At 45.3% G+C, this 18744-nt stretch overlaps 1 protein-coding gene across 5 annotated transcripts in view; it reads right to left on the minus strand.

Annotated features, from left to right (window-relative positions):
• Window positions 1-3254: 3254 nt before the first annotated feature.
• VAV2 (vav guanine nucleotide exchange factor 2) overlaps window positions 3255-18744 on the minus strand; it is a 158150-nt gene continuing 142660 nt past the window's right edge. For 3 of the 5 annotated variants that reach the window (XM_081178709.1, XM_081178706.1, XM_081178707.1), the window contains 12 exons: window positions 17667-17755; window positions 16952-16968; window positions 16266-16281; window positions 15067-15194; window positions 14514-14588; window positions 14114-14166; window positions 12928-13044; window positions 11588-11675; window positions 9752-9875; window positions 8783-8869; window positions 6520-6674; window positions 3255-6379 (listed from right to left, as the gene is read on the minus strand). In XM_081178709.1, the coding sequence (XP_081034835.1) occupies window positions 6332-6379; window positions 6520-6674; window positions 8783-8869; window positions 9752-9875; window positions 11588-11675; window positions 12928-13044; window positions 14114-14166; window positions 14514-14588; window positions 15067-15194; window positions 16266-16281; window positions 16952-16968; window positions 17667-17755 (997 nt within the window). In that variant the 3' untranslated portion in view covers window positions 3255-6331. The remainder of the gene's footprint in view (window positions 6380-6519; window positions 6675-8782; window positions 8870-9751; window positions 9876-11587; window positions 11676-12927; window positions 13045-14113; window positions 14167-14513; window positions 14589-15066; window positions 15195-16265; window positions 16282-16951; window positions 16969-17666; window positions 17756-18744) is intronic. The other 2 variants (XM_081178708.1, XM_081178710.1) reach the window with 1 other exon arrangement.

Here is an 18744-nt window from a genome sequence, read left to right on the forward strand (position 1 = left end):
TGCTGCGACAAGCTCCTCTCCCCGATGATCTCCAGGAATGCACAGGATAATGAGGAGGGCAGAACAGGGACCGGAGGTGCTCAGACACCGTTTGAGACTTCTTGGGAAACATCTGGGAGAGCAGTCGTCTTAGGAGGGGTAGAAGGCAGGCACCTTCAGCCCTGGCAATTGCTCTATAGTGGCAAGACCGACTGGGAAGTGTTGCTGAGTTACATGTTTGTTCTTTGCATAAAGAGTTAACTTCTCATTGTGTGAGATTGTATGGGAAAAATATGGAATAACAGATACAATCTTGCTTAAAATGCATATAGGAAGTGCAGTGTAAGCGCTGGAAGTCAATCAATGAAATTTTATTATTATTTTCATATTGAGATATTTGTAGAATAAATTTGGAAGAAACTCTTCCAACTTTTCTTCTTCTTTTCTCTTTATTTTTTCTTCTTTTTTCTCTTTTGTTCCTTTTTCATGTATATGTGCCTATTTGAAGTGTATATGTGTGTATGTATTTGCAGTGTTTTGCTTATATTTTTGTAACAATAATGTTAAATAAAATTTAAATTAAAAAAAAACTTCACTGACAATGGATATCTGTTTCCTTTATTGCTGACCTGCATCTGACTCTAGCCCTGATACGAAGCATGCTGGTTATATGAGGCTGATATTTATACCACAAATTTTAAGAGGGGGAGGTTAGGTTGGTAACACAGCCCCTGTGTTGCATGCAGAAGGACCCATGTTTAGTCCTGGGCAATTCCAGGGGGGGGGGGGAGAGACCTCTGCCTGAAAGTCTGTAGAGCTGCTGCCAGTCAGTGCAGATAACATTGAGCTAGATGTACCTGACTCTGTAGAAGGCAGCTTCTTAGGTGGCTGCTTCCCTGGCAGCAAGACCTCTTGAACTCTATGATCAAGTGAGCAACCTAAGAAGTACCTGGCAGGGGTAGCCTCCACACTGTTGCCTGTTCTCTCCAGTCTTTCACAAGGAGCCTGGCCTGAAAGGGAGAATCTCTCTCTCTCTCTCTCTCTCTCTCTCTCTCTCTCTCTCTCTCTCTCACACACACACACACACACACACACCTCCGTTTCAGTGTGTACTCAGAAGTGACATATCTAGATAAGGATATGGCTATTTCTTGCGTGTTTCATAACTCTGTGGCTGCTATATGATCTGCCCAATCACCAGCATGAGCAAGCAGTTACCAAGGGGTGATTGGTTGAAGGGTGATTGGATAGCAGAGCAGGTAGAAGAGATACCCACCTTCCCTGCTTTAACTCATGCAGGATTCTTGGCAGTAGCTGACAAAGAGAGAGAGAGAGAGAGAGAGAGAGAGAGAGAGAGAGAGAGAGAGAGAGAGAGTTCTGAGAACCAGATGGAGATATCTGGAGGACCACTTTTGCCCCTGAACCTGAGATTTAGTTTGGGGTGCTTTTCATTAGGGAAAAACACCAAAAGGGGCAGGCATTGTGGTGAAAACCAGCATTCATATCAGAAGAGAAATTGTTTCATAGATTACATATCTGTTTTGAGTGTCAGACTGGGGAAATCAATAGTTCAGACACCTGACACACGAGTTGGTTGAGGGTCTCTCTTTGCTGAAGTTGCAGCACTGAAGTGACCCTTCCAGGACACAAGCCTGGGCAGTGTGTGTGGAGCTCATGGGCTGCCCAGATGACCAGATCCCCCTCTTCGGCTCGCTGTTGGGGTCCAAAGGAAAGCAGGGCAATATGTTTGGCCCCAACTTGGCTACAGGAGTTGCTCAAAGGAGGCATACAAGGTGCCAGCCAACCGCTTTAGGGACTCCACTCCAGATTTGTGGCGGAAATGTGGGATACAAATGTAAAATAAAATAAGTGAGGAGCATATGATGTTTTTACTCAGGTGCTACTGGGGAGTTTTGTCTGATGCAAATCAACAGTTCAGCATTTCTTCAGGAGAACATGGAAGTTTATTTATATAGCTACCTCCATTGGAAATTTGATTTTAAGTGTTTGCCATTAAACTTCAGTGTGGAGGTGGCAAAAATATCTCTCTTTGGCCTTACTAAAAATGCATTTCTCTCTCTCAAATCTTTTGCAAAGGGTCTGAGAGGGAGAGAATTTGGCACATAACCCTGTCTTCTGTATCCAAACCCTGCCAGCTGTGGGAAGACAGGGACCTTCAGTGTCCACAACTGCCTCATAGAGGTATGACCTACTGAGAAGAGTTGCTGTGTTCATTAGGCCTGGCACTCCTGAGCAGACCTTGTTTCTTCTAAGGAAGAGTAAACTTCACTTGCTCTATGTGATTTATTGCTGGGTCGCTTCTGACACCATCTAAAGGGTTGGGGGACATTCCATGGTCTATGGTCACCCAGCTTACCCCTGTTGTCTGAGGAAACCCCCAGCAAGCTTAAGAGAAACACCAGGATCTCCTAGAACACTTTTTCAAAAAACAGCTCTCTGTATTGAGGCCACTAAATCCACCACGTTTTAAATTATATGCACCAAATGTCTCCTAAATCAGTGTCTCCTTTTGGCCAAGTCTAGAGGCAACACAATTTTGTAGGAGGGTTTGAAGAAAAAATAATAATCTGTGGCTCTAGTTGCTGAAGCCTCATAGGGGGATGCCTCTTTTAAATAGATGCATTCTTCCATTTATTGTATGCAACAGAATCATGGAATTGTAGAGTTGGAAAGGACCCCAAGGGTCATCTAATTCAACCCCCTGTAGAGAATGCTATTCTTAAAGTAGGATTATTGGCCATGACGGCTGCAGCTGATATTAGGTGAAATCCAATAAATATGGTTCCCCACCCCTGATGTAAGAGGTGGCACTCCACTCTCACAAGAGAGTGCTTCTTTTAAAATAGGGACTTTTTCCCATTTCCTGCATGCAAGAGGAGAAATGCTGCCTCTTAGATCAGGACTAGGGCAGGTGTGGCCCTCCAGATATTGCTGAACTAGAACTCCTATCATCCGTGACTATTGGCCATACTGGCTGCTGGAAGCCTGGCTATATATGGAGGGCACCATGTTGCCTCCCATATCCCACAACTGTGCCAGGATTCTGAGAAAGACATGCAGGTGATGGGAGCATCTATGTGTCTCAAGCAGCACCTCTGCCATTCCTGTTTGCCTGACAATCACAATCGCAAATGGATTGTCAGTTCCTCTCCCCATCTATAAACCAGACTTCACATGATCTTATATAATCTCCCATCTTCCATCCAGCCCCAGTTCAGGGGTAGTGCAAAAAGAACCAAACGAGAGCAAACAAATCAGGGAATTTACATATTCTTTTTTTGTCCATTGGTACAATTATTTTAAAAATGTTTTTTCTTCTTCAAAACCAACTAAAATATATGTACAATATTCTCACCACATCATCATCATCATCATCATTAAAGAAAACTTCCTTTCTTATTCACAAATATATATTGTGGTGACAAAGTGGGTCCATAATTAATTACAAACGAAATAATCCCTTAGATTGGGGGAGGGGAATATTACATCAGTAAACAAACATACAAAAGAAGAAAACCCAGCCCCCTCCAACCCAACCCACCATCCCTTTCCTCCCCCACCCCAAGAAATGCTTTTATTTTTTTCTCAGAATTCAGCACAGAAGGCAGCAAAGGCATTTCAAGAGAGAGGTGAGCGCTGCTCCGGTTTCATTTTTGAAGGAAGTATGATTTGCCTTCACTGAGAGGTAAGCAACCAACAACCCTTAGTTATTTCATTATTCTGGCAGAATACCCTCCCCACTTTCCTCTCCGTTTTCCAAAAGCTGAGCAACAGAACTGCAAGGCTGTAGACTCCATGCACATCTTATTGGAAGCAAATCCTACAAGGAAGCCTGACGGCTGAAGGTGCACAAAAGTAGGAGTTCAAAGGTGCTTCAGTTTATGCTTTGCTGGCTTCTCTGGGCTGCTCCCTGCAGAAAGTTCCAAGATCAGTTCTTTGCATTTGGTAACAGTTATGGATCAAAGAGGCACCCAGAGGCAGGAGACGTTGGTTCATTGGGGCACAGCCCCACCAACCCCTGGTCAGTCCTCATGCCTGTCATCTTCTTACTTTCAAGCCAGACTGGGGTGGGGGTGGGGTGCTGGCTATCAGCTTCCTCCTCTTCCTCCAAGCAGATCCTCACTAAACAGTTAAAGCACATTGAATAGGCATTTAAGAACATGGCTACACCCCCAAAGATTCATGGGAACTGTAGTTTCACCCTCACAGAACTGTACAGTGGTACCTTGGGTTACAGACGCTTCAGGTTACAGACAACGCTAACCCATAAATATTACCTCGGGTTAAGAACTTTGCTTCAGGATGAGAACAGAAATCGTGCGGCGGCAGCGGGAGGCCCCATTAGCTAAAGTGGTACCTCAGGTTAAGAAGAGTTTCAGGTTAAGAACGGACCTCTGGAACAAATTAAGTTCTTAACCCAAGGTACCACTGTACTTCCCAACAACCATAACAAACTACAGTCCCCACGATTCTTTGTGGGAGAAGCCACGCATGTTGAAATGTGCTTTGCATGAATGCAATGGATCAATCCTGTGCTGTCCTTGCAGAGCTCAGCAGGGACAGTAGGGATGACACTAGAATCAGCTGCCTCTGCCTGTCAATGCAGTCCCTAAATATATTATCTCTTAAGTGCACCAAGCACCTCTGGATGGGAAATGAACTTTGGGGGGGGGGCAGGATTTAACTGCCGCTGATGGTGCAATCTGGGTAAACAGGGTGGGATATTAATTTAGAGAAATAAATTATTTTAAGGTGACGACTGAGCGAGACATGTTGAGTTTTAAGAAAAGGAGTTGCATATTTTATTCAGAACTGACAGCCCTTATCAAATCCTAACCCTTAGGGTGACCAATGTTTGGACGTCAATGGGTGATTTAACACTTCTCTCTTTCCAAAAGAGCGAAAACTGTGAAATTTCTGATTTCTCGATTGGGTGTGCCCTGAGGATGTTCTTGGACTCCAGCTCCCAGCAGCCTCCAGTAACCAGCATGGGATGATGGGAATTGTAATCCAAGAACACATGGAGGACCCTAGGTCGGGTGGGGAAGGCTGCTGTGGAGCACAAGCCCCAGAGAACCAGCCTGACATCCCCCAATCACAAGGGAGAAAATCCACGCAGAGATGTGCAAGGGAGCATTTTTCAGAGCCACATTCCCTCATAGAGAACCTTCTAGGGAACACATCACAGTGGTTGGCAGGGCCAGTAGTGGAAGCTGGTGGAGGGACAGATGCAAGTCTTACATTTCTATGGCAAGCTATATCCCAGCCATGAAAAAGGCAAGTGTTTGTATGTCCAACTTTCTCCATCCATTCACCCAAACAAGAGGCATTACCCCACTGCAAGGTGAGATATCCAGTCAGCCAAACCCACTTAAGGTGTGGAGCAAGCATTGTTAAATGGGGACAGGTGTGTGTGGATGTGGAGTGGCCTCTGGAATGAATTAAGAGGCTTAGATGGCCACTTTCAGCCCCCTGGGGTCTGAAATCCCCCACCCCTGCACTAAGAAATGAGGATCAATGTCACACTCCTTAAAAGTGAAGGAGAACCTGATGAACAAGGTCAGACGCAGGTGATGTCTGGGCAGCCTTCCAGGAGTGACATTCTCAGGGTTCCTTCTCACCCAAATTGAGTTAGCAGTCCTTTTATGCCAACTGGGGAGGGAGTGATGCCTGAATGAGAACAACACAACCATGGCCCTGCCCCCAGACACCGATTCATGCCTGTTGAGTGTGTGAGATCAGTCCCACATACCATCCAAACTACGTCTGTAGTCTGTGAGAGGACTCCCTCCATTGTCCTAATGCCAGAGTCCCCAGAAGCCTTGTAGAAATCAGGACTCCCCTTCTCCATCGCTCCCCACCCAGGAACAAAAGACTCTCTCCAATTCCAGAGTTCCACCATGCCATCCCTGTGGTGGTTTTAGTCCAACCTTCACTAAACAGGCTTTGTAAATCACCCCTAAGCCATGTGTCACAGAAGGCTTCCCTCAGATGCCCCACAACTTTCCAGAAACACCACCCAACTTTGGATTTCAAAATCTTATGTACAAGTCAAGCCATCAATGAAAGATAAAGCTAAACTGTCTCTCCCAACCCCTCACCCACAGAAAGCACAAATGCGCAAAGAATCCCATTCTGTTGCATGTCCATGTGCGTTTGTTTGTTTGCTTGTTTGCTTGCACCCCATTTGTTACAATGGGCCCAACAAGAGGCTTTTGTCTTAGTTGTTAGTGCTGGAAGAGGGACAGTTGCTTTTTCAGAGCCCCAGAAAAAGGGCTTGTTTTGGCTTTCCACTGGGCCAACTACTGACAGCGCCTGGGAGCTCCAGACGTCACTGGACACCCTCTTCTTCAACGTAGGTCGAAGGGAACCAACCAATCTGCAGTGGGAGATGGAAAGCAGCAATTAAAAAAACAACAACCCAGAGTGAGACCCAGGTATCTATCCACTCTTAAGAAGGACCCAACTACCCATGTTAAAATGTAGAAGGACCCAGTTATCCCAAAAACCAGCACGCACTCTTCCATTGGTTTCTCCTTTCCACCAGCCCTGGTCCCCGCCTATCCGGCTGTAGATCTTCACAACGTCCCCTTCTCTCAATGAGAGCTCCCGCATGTCCCGCGCTGCGAAATTGTACCTCGCCACCGCCGTCCCTACGACCCGAGGTGTGAATACTGCAGGCAGACAAAGAAAGGAAGGATGGTTAGGAAGCATTGTGGTGCTTCACATCTGCCAGACTCTTTCCTGAGCACAGCTGGACTGAGTTCAACCTGACCTCTTGCATCTGCTGTAAGAGCAAGGCAGCACAATTTCACCTTGTGCAGAGAAGCACATAGGCCTCATTTGAAATGTGTCACAGGACATTGTTAAATTGGTTTGTGCCTACTGCTCTGTGGGAATGGAATAAGATTCTTGGATTTTTTTTGGGGGGGGGGAAACTGGCATGTGAATTAAGCCACTGATGAAGTGCCGTGCAGATCATACAGTGCTGGGGTGAGGAACCTTCTTCAGCCAGAGAGCTGCATTCCCTTGCAGACAAGCTTTCAGGGGCCACATTCCAGTAGCTGGTGGTTTGCCAAGGCCTAACACCAACGCATGCATCTCACCAACCCTGAGGACCCACACAATTAAAATGCACGGTCACAGTTCAAGGGAGCATTCCTACCAGGCAAAAGCAGTCAAGGAAGGTGTGAAGCAAGGCTGAGGTGAGGGGGGTGGCTCAGTGAGAGGGGTGGGTCTGGTGAGAGTCCCGAGGCCCAGACAGAGAGGTTTGGAGGGCTGCATTCAGTTTCTGGGCCTGAGGTTCCCCACCCCAATATTAGGTAATTCTCTTCTTTGCAATGTGGTCCTCATTCAAAATAGTTAAAACGTAATTACTGCAGAAAGGAAAACTCCGCCAATTTTTTAAAAAATTGCAAATGTGCTGGAAGAGGAGTGCTTTTTACAAACACGCTTAAAAAATAAATAAATCCCTGGTGAAGTCGCCCTGTGCTTTAATGCATCCATTCAGCAAGCAGAGGTTGAATTGCGTTCCATGCAGGCTGAAAAGTGTAGTCTGTCTAGACAGGCTTCTAAATGTGGGATCAGGAAAGGATGCAATGGATATGCCTCTGAAATGTGGCAATGAATGGGACACAGGGACAGCTTGTGTTTGGAGTCCAAGATGACACAGGATGAGTGCAAAGGCAGCAAAGGGAAACAATCCCACCAGGACATTCAATGCCCCACTGAAACAAATGGAAGGCGCATCAGGTCAGGACAGAGAATGCTGGTCAGGTATTTTTTTGCAAAGAGAAACGTGGAGGTTTCCACAGCTATCCAGTAGGAAATTCAGCTTAGAGAGAGACTTGTGTTTTGATCCACCACAGTCCAATACTGCCACCAAGTTCTGGCTAAATGAAGTTGGAGCTGAGCTTTGGGGGAATTACTGGGCAAGGGGGAGGTGGAAATAGCTCCCCCCCCCATAATTTATTGTGCATTTTCAGGGTCAGCCAATGATATTTTGCTGCCAGAAGCAAAGGACAAGAGGGTTGCCCCTCCCATGAAATGTACAGAAACGCTCCCCCAAAGCCAGCTGTTTAGGAGGTACAAGCCAGATCATGTAGCACACAAGAGATTTGTTCTGCAACTCCTTGCTGCTGTCTGACCACCCACAACCGCCTCACTCTGCCTAATGGTCAGAGATGACATGGGGGGGGCACAGATCCACACCATAAATTTAGACCACAACCGACATATGTTTAAAGCACATGGCTTTCCCTGGCAACTGTAGTTTGTTAAGGGTGCATAATTTATTCATTTGTTGCATTTATTTATTTATTGTATTATATCCCACCTGTTCCTCCATGGCTCTCTCCCCTCCTCATTTAATTCCCACAACACCTTGCGAGGTAGTTTAAGCTGAGAGGCGGTGGCTAGCTCCAAAGTCACCTGCAGTGAATGCCACAGCCGAGTGGGAGATTTGAACCCAGGACTCTGTGAGAGGAAACTACAGTTCCCAGGATTCTTGAGTGGGGGGAGCCATGTGTTTTAAATGTGCTTTGAATGCACATTAAAAGTTTGCTGTGGATCTGGCCAAGGACCGATGGGAAAGCCCTTTTCTCTTCCAGGTGCCCAATGGATGAATGTCTTATGGTGGTGATGATGGAGATGGCAACATGCTGAAATTTCTCAGGCTACCACCAGAGGCCAAGTTCCTCTCTCTTTTCATGCACATATGTATACATACAGATATCTAGATATATATATACACACTAACAAACACATATGTATATATATATACCTGACCAGAAAGGAGTGGAGGCATTCTGAGAAGTGAAGTTGTGGCCCTGAGGACTGAGAAAGGAAAAATTGTAGGAAGCACAGGCAGCTGCAGAAAGGTCAGAGAGAGAGAAACAAAGCAACGGGAGAAAGGAAGGAAGGAAGAAAAGGGTCGGAAAACACAATTAACGAGGGAAATTAACAAAGGCGGGGAGAGAAAAACACGGCACACACCCAGTAAAAGCAAACTCAGAGCATGCAGATTTTTTTTTTCATTCCCGCCCCCCAATAATGATAATAACTATGTTTTATTTTTTGGAATATGAAAACATTATCATTGGATCAGACCAAGGCTCATACAAAGAGTCTGGCTGCTGGATCAGGCCAATGGCCCATCCAGCCCAACATCGTGTTCTCACAGTGGCCATCCAAATATAGAGGCCTGTGGGAAGTCTGCAAAGCAAGACCTGAGCCCAACAGCATATCTCCCCTCCTGCAGTTTGCAGCAACTGGCGCTCAGAAGCATTGCTGTCTCTGGCTGTGGAGGCAGAGCATAGCTCATCTGCCTTCGCAATTTGCCTATTTTAGCCTGGAGCAAGGAAGAGGGGAGCCTGACTGCCTTTGACTGCTCCTAGGGGGCAGAGTGAGATACACACATCCCATAGGACCCACTCCCCACAAAGTATATAGCATGTTGGTAGCGACTAAGCCCCTGTAGGTTTTGGGGTTGCATGCAATGTTTGTCACACTCCAAGCAAACCCACTGAAACTGATAGGCATGATTAACTTAGGTAGGTACGGCAATTTCAATGGGTCTACTTTGAGTGGAACTTGCTTGGATGCAATCCTTGGCCTGTGCCTTGCAAGCAGAGGGTTTGCTCTACTGTTGAACTAAGGGCAGAACCCATAACTTCCCTGTCCTGGGTGTTTTTACTCTCAAGTGATTAAGAGAAACTGATTGAAGGAAGGGATTTCAACTTCCTTTTATTACCTGGTGACCGAGTCAAGGTTCTGGAGGTAGAGCGTTCCCGGGACTTGTAAGGGTATTTCAATGTTGTGTCCAGTTGTTTAAAACTCTCCTTGAGTGAGTGAGCTTGATAGTATTCAACAAGTTCCTACAAGGGGATGGAAGAAATTAAAACAAAAAGCAAAACTGTAAACTTCTTGGAAGAGGGTTCTCTAAATATACTTTAGCCACCAAGGCAGGCATACCCGGCCAAGTTCAAGGTGTTATTTTCAGTACACAGTCGAACCTTGGCTCCCAAATGCCGCAAACCCGGAAGTGAGTGTTCCAGTTTGCGAACACTCTTTGGAACCTGAACGTCCAACGGGGCTTCTGCAGCTTCCGATTGGCTTCAGGAGCTTCCTGCAGCCAATCAGAAGCCGTATTTTGGTTTCTGAACATTTTGGAAGTTGAACTGATTCCGTTCGACTTCCAAGCTATGACTTTACATTATTATACAGTCAAACCTCGGTTTTCAAATGTCTTGGCTATCGAACGTTTCGGAAGCCGAACGCCGAAAACCTGGAAGTGAATGCTTCCATTTTCAAACATGCCTCGGAAGTTGAATGGCTTCCGAGGTGTGTTTCTCCATTTTTTCAATTGATTTTGCTGCCAGTCCTTTGATCCTCAGTTTTCGAATGTTTCGGAAGTTGAATGGACTTCCGGAACGGATTACGTTCAAAAACTGAGGTTCCACTGTATTATTATATATTCATTTATACCCTGCCCTTTCCCCTGATAGAGGTTGAAGGTAGGTCTACAGATGAAAACAAGGATTGCTAAAAACATAGAAAAAACAATAATTTAAAAAATAATTAAACGCTGATAAAAATTAAAACTATATACACCAGAGCTTTCCAAACTGTGTGTTGCGACGCATTAGTGTGTCGGCTGCAATGTGTAGGTGTATCGTGCGAATGCTCCCCACACTCCTCCCAGGGCTGGAAAGGGGTTAGTTAAACCTCTGTTTTGCTAGGGAAACTGAATTACCGTTTCACGAAATGATGTATATCTAAAAAGTGTGTCTCCAACATGAAAAGTTTGGAAACCTCTGATATACATAAATAAAATTTGTTCAAAACATAACCAGTTACTACCATAAAAACAGCATGGCACCAGCCCTTTAATCAAAAGCAGTCACTTCCCCAAAGCCTGTTGGAACAAGGTTTTCACCTGCTGGCAGAAGGACAACAAGGAGGGAGCCAGTCTGGCTTCTCCAAAGAGGGAGTTCCGGAATCTGGGAGCAACCACCAAGATGGCCTTCTCCTGCAGCCCTACCAAGTGGGCTTGTGAAAGTGGTGGTACCAACAGAAGGGCCTTCACCAAAGATCTCAAAACTCTGGCAGGTTTGTATGAGGAAATGGTCTTTCAGATAGCTTGGACCCAAGACAGGTAGGGCTTTATAGGTCATAACCAGCACTTTGAGTTGTGCCTAGAAATGGACTGGCAGCCCCTTCACTTGAAACTCGCCACTTATTGACACCTATAAGTACTCTTTGTACTCTTTTCAAAGCCTGCTGAAAACATTTTTGTTTGGACAAGTCTCCCCAGATGTTTAGAAAGTTGATACGAGCATTAATGTTTTTAGTCTATTGTTATTTTGACTTTTCAAAAGTATTAAATTATTGTATTGTTGTCAATTCTTCTTTTTCGTTTATCTTTTTTTGTGAATAGCTCTGAGGGATTTTTTTACAATCAACCAAGCTGTGTATAAATTTTATGAAATATGTAAATAATAATAATAATAATAATAATAATAATAATAATAATAATAATAATAATAATAATAATAATAATAATATGTTATCTCCAAACAAACCATACCAATAAGCTTTCAAATTTTTTTGCTTCAGTGATGTGAATCCAGTTGTCTTTTTCGACCACCTTAATGTGCTTCACCTCCTCATTAAACCTGCAGGGGGAGACATGGAGTTGGTGAATTGGAAAGATCACAGTCAGATTGGGGTGGTTTGGAATGCCACTGTGCCCCTACAGCAGGGGTCGGCAGCATAGGGCCCATGGGCCACAAGCAGCCCATGGGGGGTCATTTAACTGGACAATGGACCCCCGCTGCCAGCTCAGTCAGCTCCCGTGCGCCACGCTGAACCGGCATGGAGCAGAGTGGGGACCGTCTTTCGCTACGCTGGCTGGCTTCCCATTGGCTGCAGGAAGCTCCTGCTGCCAATGGGAAGCTGGGTATGGCTCCTCTGCGCTGGAAGAAGCACCAGAAATAGCATTTGCGCATGCGTGCACTCCGACCCACAGCGGCGTCTGTGAGACAGTGAACTGGCCCAAGTCACAAAAAACTTTGACAACCCCTTCCCTACAGGAATGGTGGTGTCCTAAAAAAGGCCTACTGACCACAAGGGATGGGCAAATCTGACTCTCTTTTTTTTCAGTTTCCCAGAAATATTTAAGAAAGAAGGGATGTGTTGTTATGTGGGGTTAGTGTACGATGTAGTTTTGAAATTGGTGGTTGTGGAAGCTTCAGTCCACTACAGTCATACCTTGGTTTTTGAACATGCCTAGTTCTCAAATGTTTTGGCTCCTGAACGATCGAAACCCAGAAGTGACTGTTCCGGTTTTCAACCGTTGTTGTGGAAGCCAGACGTCCGACGGGACTTCCGATTGGCTGCAAATGTTTCCTGCAGCCAATCAGAAGCTGCACTTTGGTTTTTTAACATTTTGGGAGTCAAATGGACTTCCGGAACAGATTCCATTCGACTTCCAAGGTACGACTGTATTTTGATTCAGAATTTGCATCCTCAAATTGTATCCAAGGTCAGACAAAAACCTGCCCCTTGATCTTGGGAACTATCCTGCAAATTTTGGTTGCGTTATCAAGGTGTTCAAATGCAGAACGAGCAAACACAGCTTACAAAATGATATAGTTTATGGGGCAGTAAGATTGGGGTTGCCAGCAAAATAATACCCAGGGCTCATCCCCCGCACAGGGCCCATACCCTAACCATGCGCCCGTATGCCAGGACAGAAGCATGAGGTCCTTCTCCTTGCACTACAGCTACAGGGGCCTTTTTTGTTGTGGCCCTGCCCAGGCAGAAACCTCTCTCCTAACAAAGCTGGTGATACAACTGCAACCATTCCTGCACCCTCTGCAAGGAACTACACCCCCATCTCAGAACAAACCTAATTAGATCACTTACTTAATGCTGATTGCAAAGCGCTCGGCCTCTGCCGGCCTCTCCCGAATCAGGTACGTCCCAGTAACATGCAGCTTCAGGAGATTGTCTGTCTGCTGCCTTTCCATGTTTCCTGCAAACCTACAAAATAAAAAACACATGAAATGCTCATTGTTAAGAGATACTTGTTTTTGAGAGCTGAATTTTCTAGTTTGGAACCCCTACTTTCATTTCTCCAAGTTTTAGCCCCTGTGGCCAAGCAGTAACTTGTATGGATTTATTAGTAATTTGTATTCATGCTACATTTGCATTATTTCAGCATTTGCTGTTGTTTAGGTGGTCTGCTGTTGTTGCTTTAGTTTTCTGTACAGTGGAACCTTGGGTTGCGGACGTAATCTGTGACAGAAGCACGTCCGCAACCTACAGCATTCGCATCCTGCAGCGCCACATCTGCGCAGGCGCAGCTGTGATTTGGCGCTTCTGTGCATGCGCCAAAATCCGGAAGTAACCTGTTCCGGTATTTCTGGGTTTCCCACGGTCCGCAACCCGAAAACACGTAACCTGAAGCGTCCGTAACATGAGGTATGACTGTATGCTGCTCCGAGATACGTTTTAAGTGTTACAGAACTCATCTGAAACAAGTTATCAATAAGGTAACTTGAATAAGTGAGTTTTAATCAGTCCCAGCTGGCATGACAATTGTCAGGGGACAATGGAAGTTGGATTCCATAAACACTTTGGCTACTCCAAGTACTCCACTTTGGCTATGCCAAAGAAAAGCCGTGAGCATCCACCTTTAGGTCTCCTGGTAAAAAGTAAAGGGTAAAGGGACCCCTGACCATTAGGTCCAGTCGTGACCGACTCTGGGGTTGCGGTGCTCATCTTGCTCCATAGGCCAAGGGAGCCAGTGTACAGCTTCCAGGTCATGTGGCCAGCATGACTAAGCTACTTCTGGCAAACCAGAGCAGCGCACGGAAACGCTGTTTACCTTCCTGCCGGAGTGGTACCTATTTATCTACTTGCACTTCATGATTTCGAACTGCTAGGTTGGCAGGAGCAGGGACCGAGCGACGGGAGCTCATCCCATTGCGGGGATTCGAACCGCCGACCTTTTGACCAGCAAATCCTAGGCTCTGTGGTTTAACCCACAGTGCCACCTGCATCCCAGGTCTCCTGATAATGTATACCTAATTTGAACACTGGAACTCACCAAGGATAGGCAGAGTAATCCATCTCTCGTGATGGGGGCCGGCTGTTAGGAGGCTGCAGGAAGCAGAGCAGAAAAGAGTTACGCAAGTAGTGGCATCCTAAGAAGGCAAACAGTGGTGGTTGTTTTTTAATGAATCACAGCATTGTATAGTTGGAAGGGGCCCCAAGAGTCATCTAGTCCAACCCCCTGGAATGCAGGAATCACAGTTAAAGAATAACTGAGAGATATCCGTCCAGCTTCTGCTTGTTGTTGTTTAGTCATTTAGTCGTGTCCGACTCTTTGTGACCCCATGGACCAGAGCACGCCAGCTACTGCTTAAAAACCTCAAATAAAGTTCTATCAAGACTTTTCTCCCATTTGCAGAAGTTAAGTGATTCTGCTAACATTCCTGTCTCCTTACTCTGGCATCCACTGGGCAGGGTTTGACTGACGAGCTGGGGAAATAACCAGACTTCTTCGACAATATTAGCCTTCCCTGCAAACGAAGACGAGAAAGAGAGTCATAGGGCAGAGTCAAAGGGGGTGTTTTTGGCCTCAGAGAGTCATAGCTTCAGTTAACATGGACCAGGAGAAGCAGGACCAGGAGAAGACCGCAGTGCAAGCAGGCTGCTGGGGCAAGGACTGGGGAATTATGCTACCCATCCAAGTTGCCCAAGAGGCCACTGTTCTGAAGCCTCCAACATAACACCCATGGGTGAACTGACACCCTTGAGGTCCCCCTTGAGTCATGTCAGAAATCAAGAATGCTTTCCAGCCAAGCAAAAATGCTCAAGGAGGGTGTGGCCTGGGAAGACTTATGGGGGCCATACAAAGAGGTCTGGAGGGCCAGATTAGAGCATGAAATCCCCCACCCTGATCTAAAACTAAGTTGCAAATCAATTCCATTGGATGCAATGGCCCCCGTCTTCACCTAAGATCTCCTGGATGTTTCCAGAGGGCCTCCCAGCACTCACCTCCCACCACTGTGACTCTGGGTCCCCTCGGAGGAGCTCAATAACTTCTCCTGTTTGAAATGTCAAGACGGGCTTCCCTGGGGGAGCTGGGTTGCCATGGTAGTTCTGGACTGCCACCATTTTGGGACCTGCATGTAGACAGAAGGAAGGAGAAGCCATGCTGAAGTTGGATGCAATTAAGTCAGTGAATGAACTTCTATCAAAATGTCATCATCATCATCATCATCATCATCATCATCATCATCATCCACTCATCTGACTGGGTTGCTCCAGCCACACTTGGGGGGGGGGGGCTTCCAGCAAAATAAAACATCAAACATTAAAAATTTGCTATACAAGGCTGCCTTTAGATGTCTTCTAAAAGCCAAAGTTGTTTATCTGTCGACTTTGCCGTTATATGGGGGATTCGAAGGCTGATATTGCTTTGGGGCAGCCTCATTTATTTAAAGCATTTCCCCTTTTCACTATTTGGCCAATGAATAAGTAAATAAAGATTCCCAGAGTAGCCTACAGGTCAACTAGAAATAAATAAATCAGTCTCTGCCCTTGGGCTTATATTCTTTTTTTAAAAAACAACCTAGCCTATCCTGTTTAATCCTGCCTTTTACTCAGAAACAATAAGGACTAGACTATCAATTTAAGGGGGGAATAGTGCAGCTGCTTTGCATACAGAAAGTCCCACGTTCAATCCTTAGCAGCATCTCCAAGTAAGGCTGGGAATATCTCCTGTCTGAAACCCTGGAGAGATGCTGCCAGTCAGTGTTGACAATACTGAATTAGATAGACCAACTCTTGGGGTATAATGCTAGTATTTAATTCTACCCTTATTCGGAACAATGAGGACATGAACCTCATTTATTTTTAGTGGAAAGTCCCTAGCTCAGTGGCAGAATACCTGCTTGGCATGCAGAAGGTCCCTGGTTCAAACCCACTGGCATCTCCAGACAAGGCTGGGAAAGAGTCCCTTGCCTGAAACCCTGGAGAACTGCTGCTGTCAGTGTAGGCAATACTGAGCTTGATGGGCAAGTGGTGTGACTCAGGATAATGCAGACCATTCATCCATGCTCTGAGACACACACCAGGGATGCAGCTGATCTGTTCTGCAGTCTACTGTTCCTCATCTCACTAAGCAGCTGGAGTATTTTGAGAAAAAAGAAAAAGCACCAGCAATAATAATAAAGAGAAAATAGCAACCTTACCCATATTCAATGAATCCTGGAGAAACAGACAGACAGAAAGAGAGAGAGAGATTTTAAAATTGTATACGATTCTTTCTGGGCCACAAAACATCCTGCTTGCTGTAACAACAGTTCACACTTCCTCTGTCTTCCCTCTGAGAGTTTATATATATATCGCAAAACAGGTACAAACCTTGTCAACAAACAAAAAGTTAATGCTTGCTTAATACAGGGGTGGGGGCCCTTTTTCATTCTGGGAGCTCTTCCTAGGGGCTGCATGCTAGTGGTGAGTGGGGCTAAAATAAAAAGTGGGCACAGCAGGCAAAAAAAGGGGGGCAAACAAAGTACAGGTGGACGAAATTCAGCTATGCAAAAGCCAGAGGTTTTCCCACATTTTGCCTTGCTTTCTCTGTTCCCCATCGGAACAAAGAGAAAAGGCGTCAAGTAGGCTGGCACTGGGTGTGCCTGTCAGCAGAGCCAATCTGCTGCTTCTGCTGCCACACTTGGACAGAACTGCCCTCCCTGTCGTCATCTCAATTTTCCCAGTATGTGGCAGTGACTTTGCAGGAGTGAGCGACTGCTCCTGTCCCCATCTCCATTGCCCAGTGATGCCAGTGCACAAAGGAAATGAAATCACAAGCAGTTGCAACCAACAGATAGGAACATCCTTTCCTGGAGAGAAGGCAAAAAGAAGTGATGGATCTTACCTGGTCTGCAGGTGAACCTGAAGATTTGGGTGGGTTGGGGAGAAATGAAATGAAAATTCTGATTAGCTTGAGCAGGAAACTCCACATTTCAGTTTACACAGTGGGATGAAAGGATCCCCAAACCCCAAGAGAATATTTACTTACTTACTTACTTACTTACTTACTTACTTACTTACTTACAACCCTCCCTTTTCCCAGACTAGGACTCAAGAAGACATACACAAAATAAAAGAACACAAACAGAATACGAAAAGCTAAAAGCATATAAAATATAATTGTTAAAAAGGAATGAAACTCATTAATAGAATTAATACAATATAAATATCAAATATATTTAAATACAGACAATAAAAATAGCACAGCGCTATTTCAAAACCCTTTCCTTAAATAACAACAACAACAATAATAATTTTTTAAAAGTCCTGAAAAGCCTGAGACAATAAAACAATCTTCACCTGCTGGCAGGAGAACAACAAAAAGGGAGCCAGTCTAACTTCTCTAGAAAGGGAGTTCCAAAGTCTGGGAGCAGTTACCAAAAAGGCCCTTCATAACAAAAGGGGCAGTGTATTGCCTGGGGTGGCTGCTCTGAGGCTTTGTGGGCACCAAGAAAGGACATCAAGGGTGCCATTGCACTCACAAGTGCCATGTTAGGGACAACAGATCATTGAGGCAAACCACAGTTGCGAAAAGCGGCTTCCGCATAGGAGAAACTTACTGATTTTGCAGGGGGGAATAACTTCCAAGCATTCCTTGTGAGCACCAACTTTGCATTTCACACACTGATAACCCTGGTAGAAGGTCCCTCTGTGAAAAGAGGAATTGGGGAGGGTTAGGAATCACAGCTGAATAATCCATGACAGATGACCCACTGTTAAGGTAAAGGTAAAGGGACCCCTGGCCATTAGGTCCAGTCGTGGCCGACTCTGGGGTTGCAGTGCTCATCTTGCTTTACTAGCCGAGGGAGCCAGTGTACAGCTTCTGGGTCATGTGGCCAGAATGACTAAGCCGCTTCCGGTGAACCAGAGCAGCGTACGGAAACACCGTTTCCCTGCCTGCCGGAGCAGTACCTATTTATCTACTTGCACTTTGACTTGCTTTTGAACTGCTATGTTGGCAGGAGCAGGGACTGAGCAAGGGAGCTCACCCTGTTGTGGGGATTCGAACCGCAGACCTTCTGATCGGCAAGTCCTAGGCTCTGTGGTTTTGTTTTTTTTATATATATACAAATTTTTATTAGTTTTACAAAAATTTTAAAACAATACAAACATATAAAAAGACATACAAACACATATAATTTCATGACCTTTTTTTCATAAACCTTGTTTCTCGGACTCCCCCATACCTCCCCTTTCTGCATCCCAATGTCCAAAGTTTTCCAGCAACTTTTAAGTTAGTTCTGTCAAACATATGCCTTCTTAATCTTTCCTTCAGTCTAACCTTATATCGCTGTAACCCTTTTTTTCTCAAAACCTCGACATTCTAACATTCATCAAGTTTATAATAGTCCTTAAGATAGATTTTAAATTTCTTCCATTCTTCTTCCGCCGTCTCCTTCCCCTGGTCGCGGATTCTGCCAGTCATCTCGGCCAGTGTCATATAGTCCATCACTTTCATCTGCCATTCTTCCAGAGTGGGTAGATCTTGTGTCTTCCAATACTTTGCGATAAGTATTCTTGCTGCTGTCGTAGCATACATAAAAAAGATTCTATCTTTCTTTGACACCAATTGAAAGTTTTTGGAGAGAAACCAAGAGGACCTACAGAAGGGAACGGTGGATCCAATTGCAGAACAAA

Source organism: Podarcis bocagei (assembly GCF_964188305.1).
Source record: "Podarcis bocagei genome assembly, chromosome: Z".
Taxonomy (NCBI): Eukaryota; Metazoa; Chordata; class Lepidosauria; order Squamata; family Lacertidae; genus Podarcis; species Podarcis bocagei.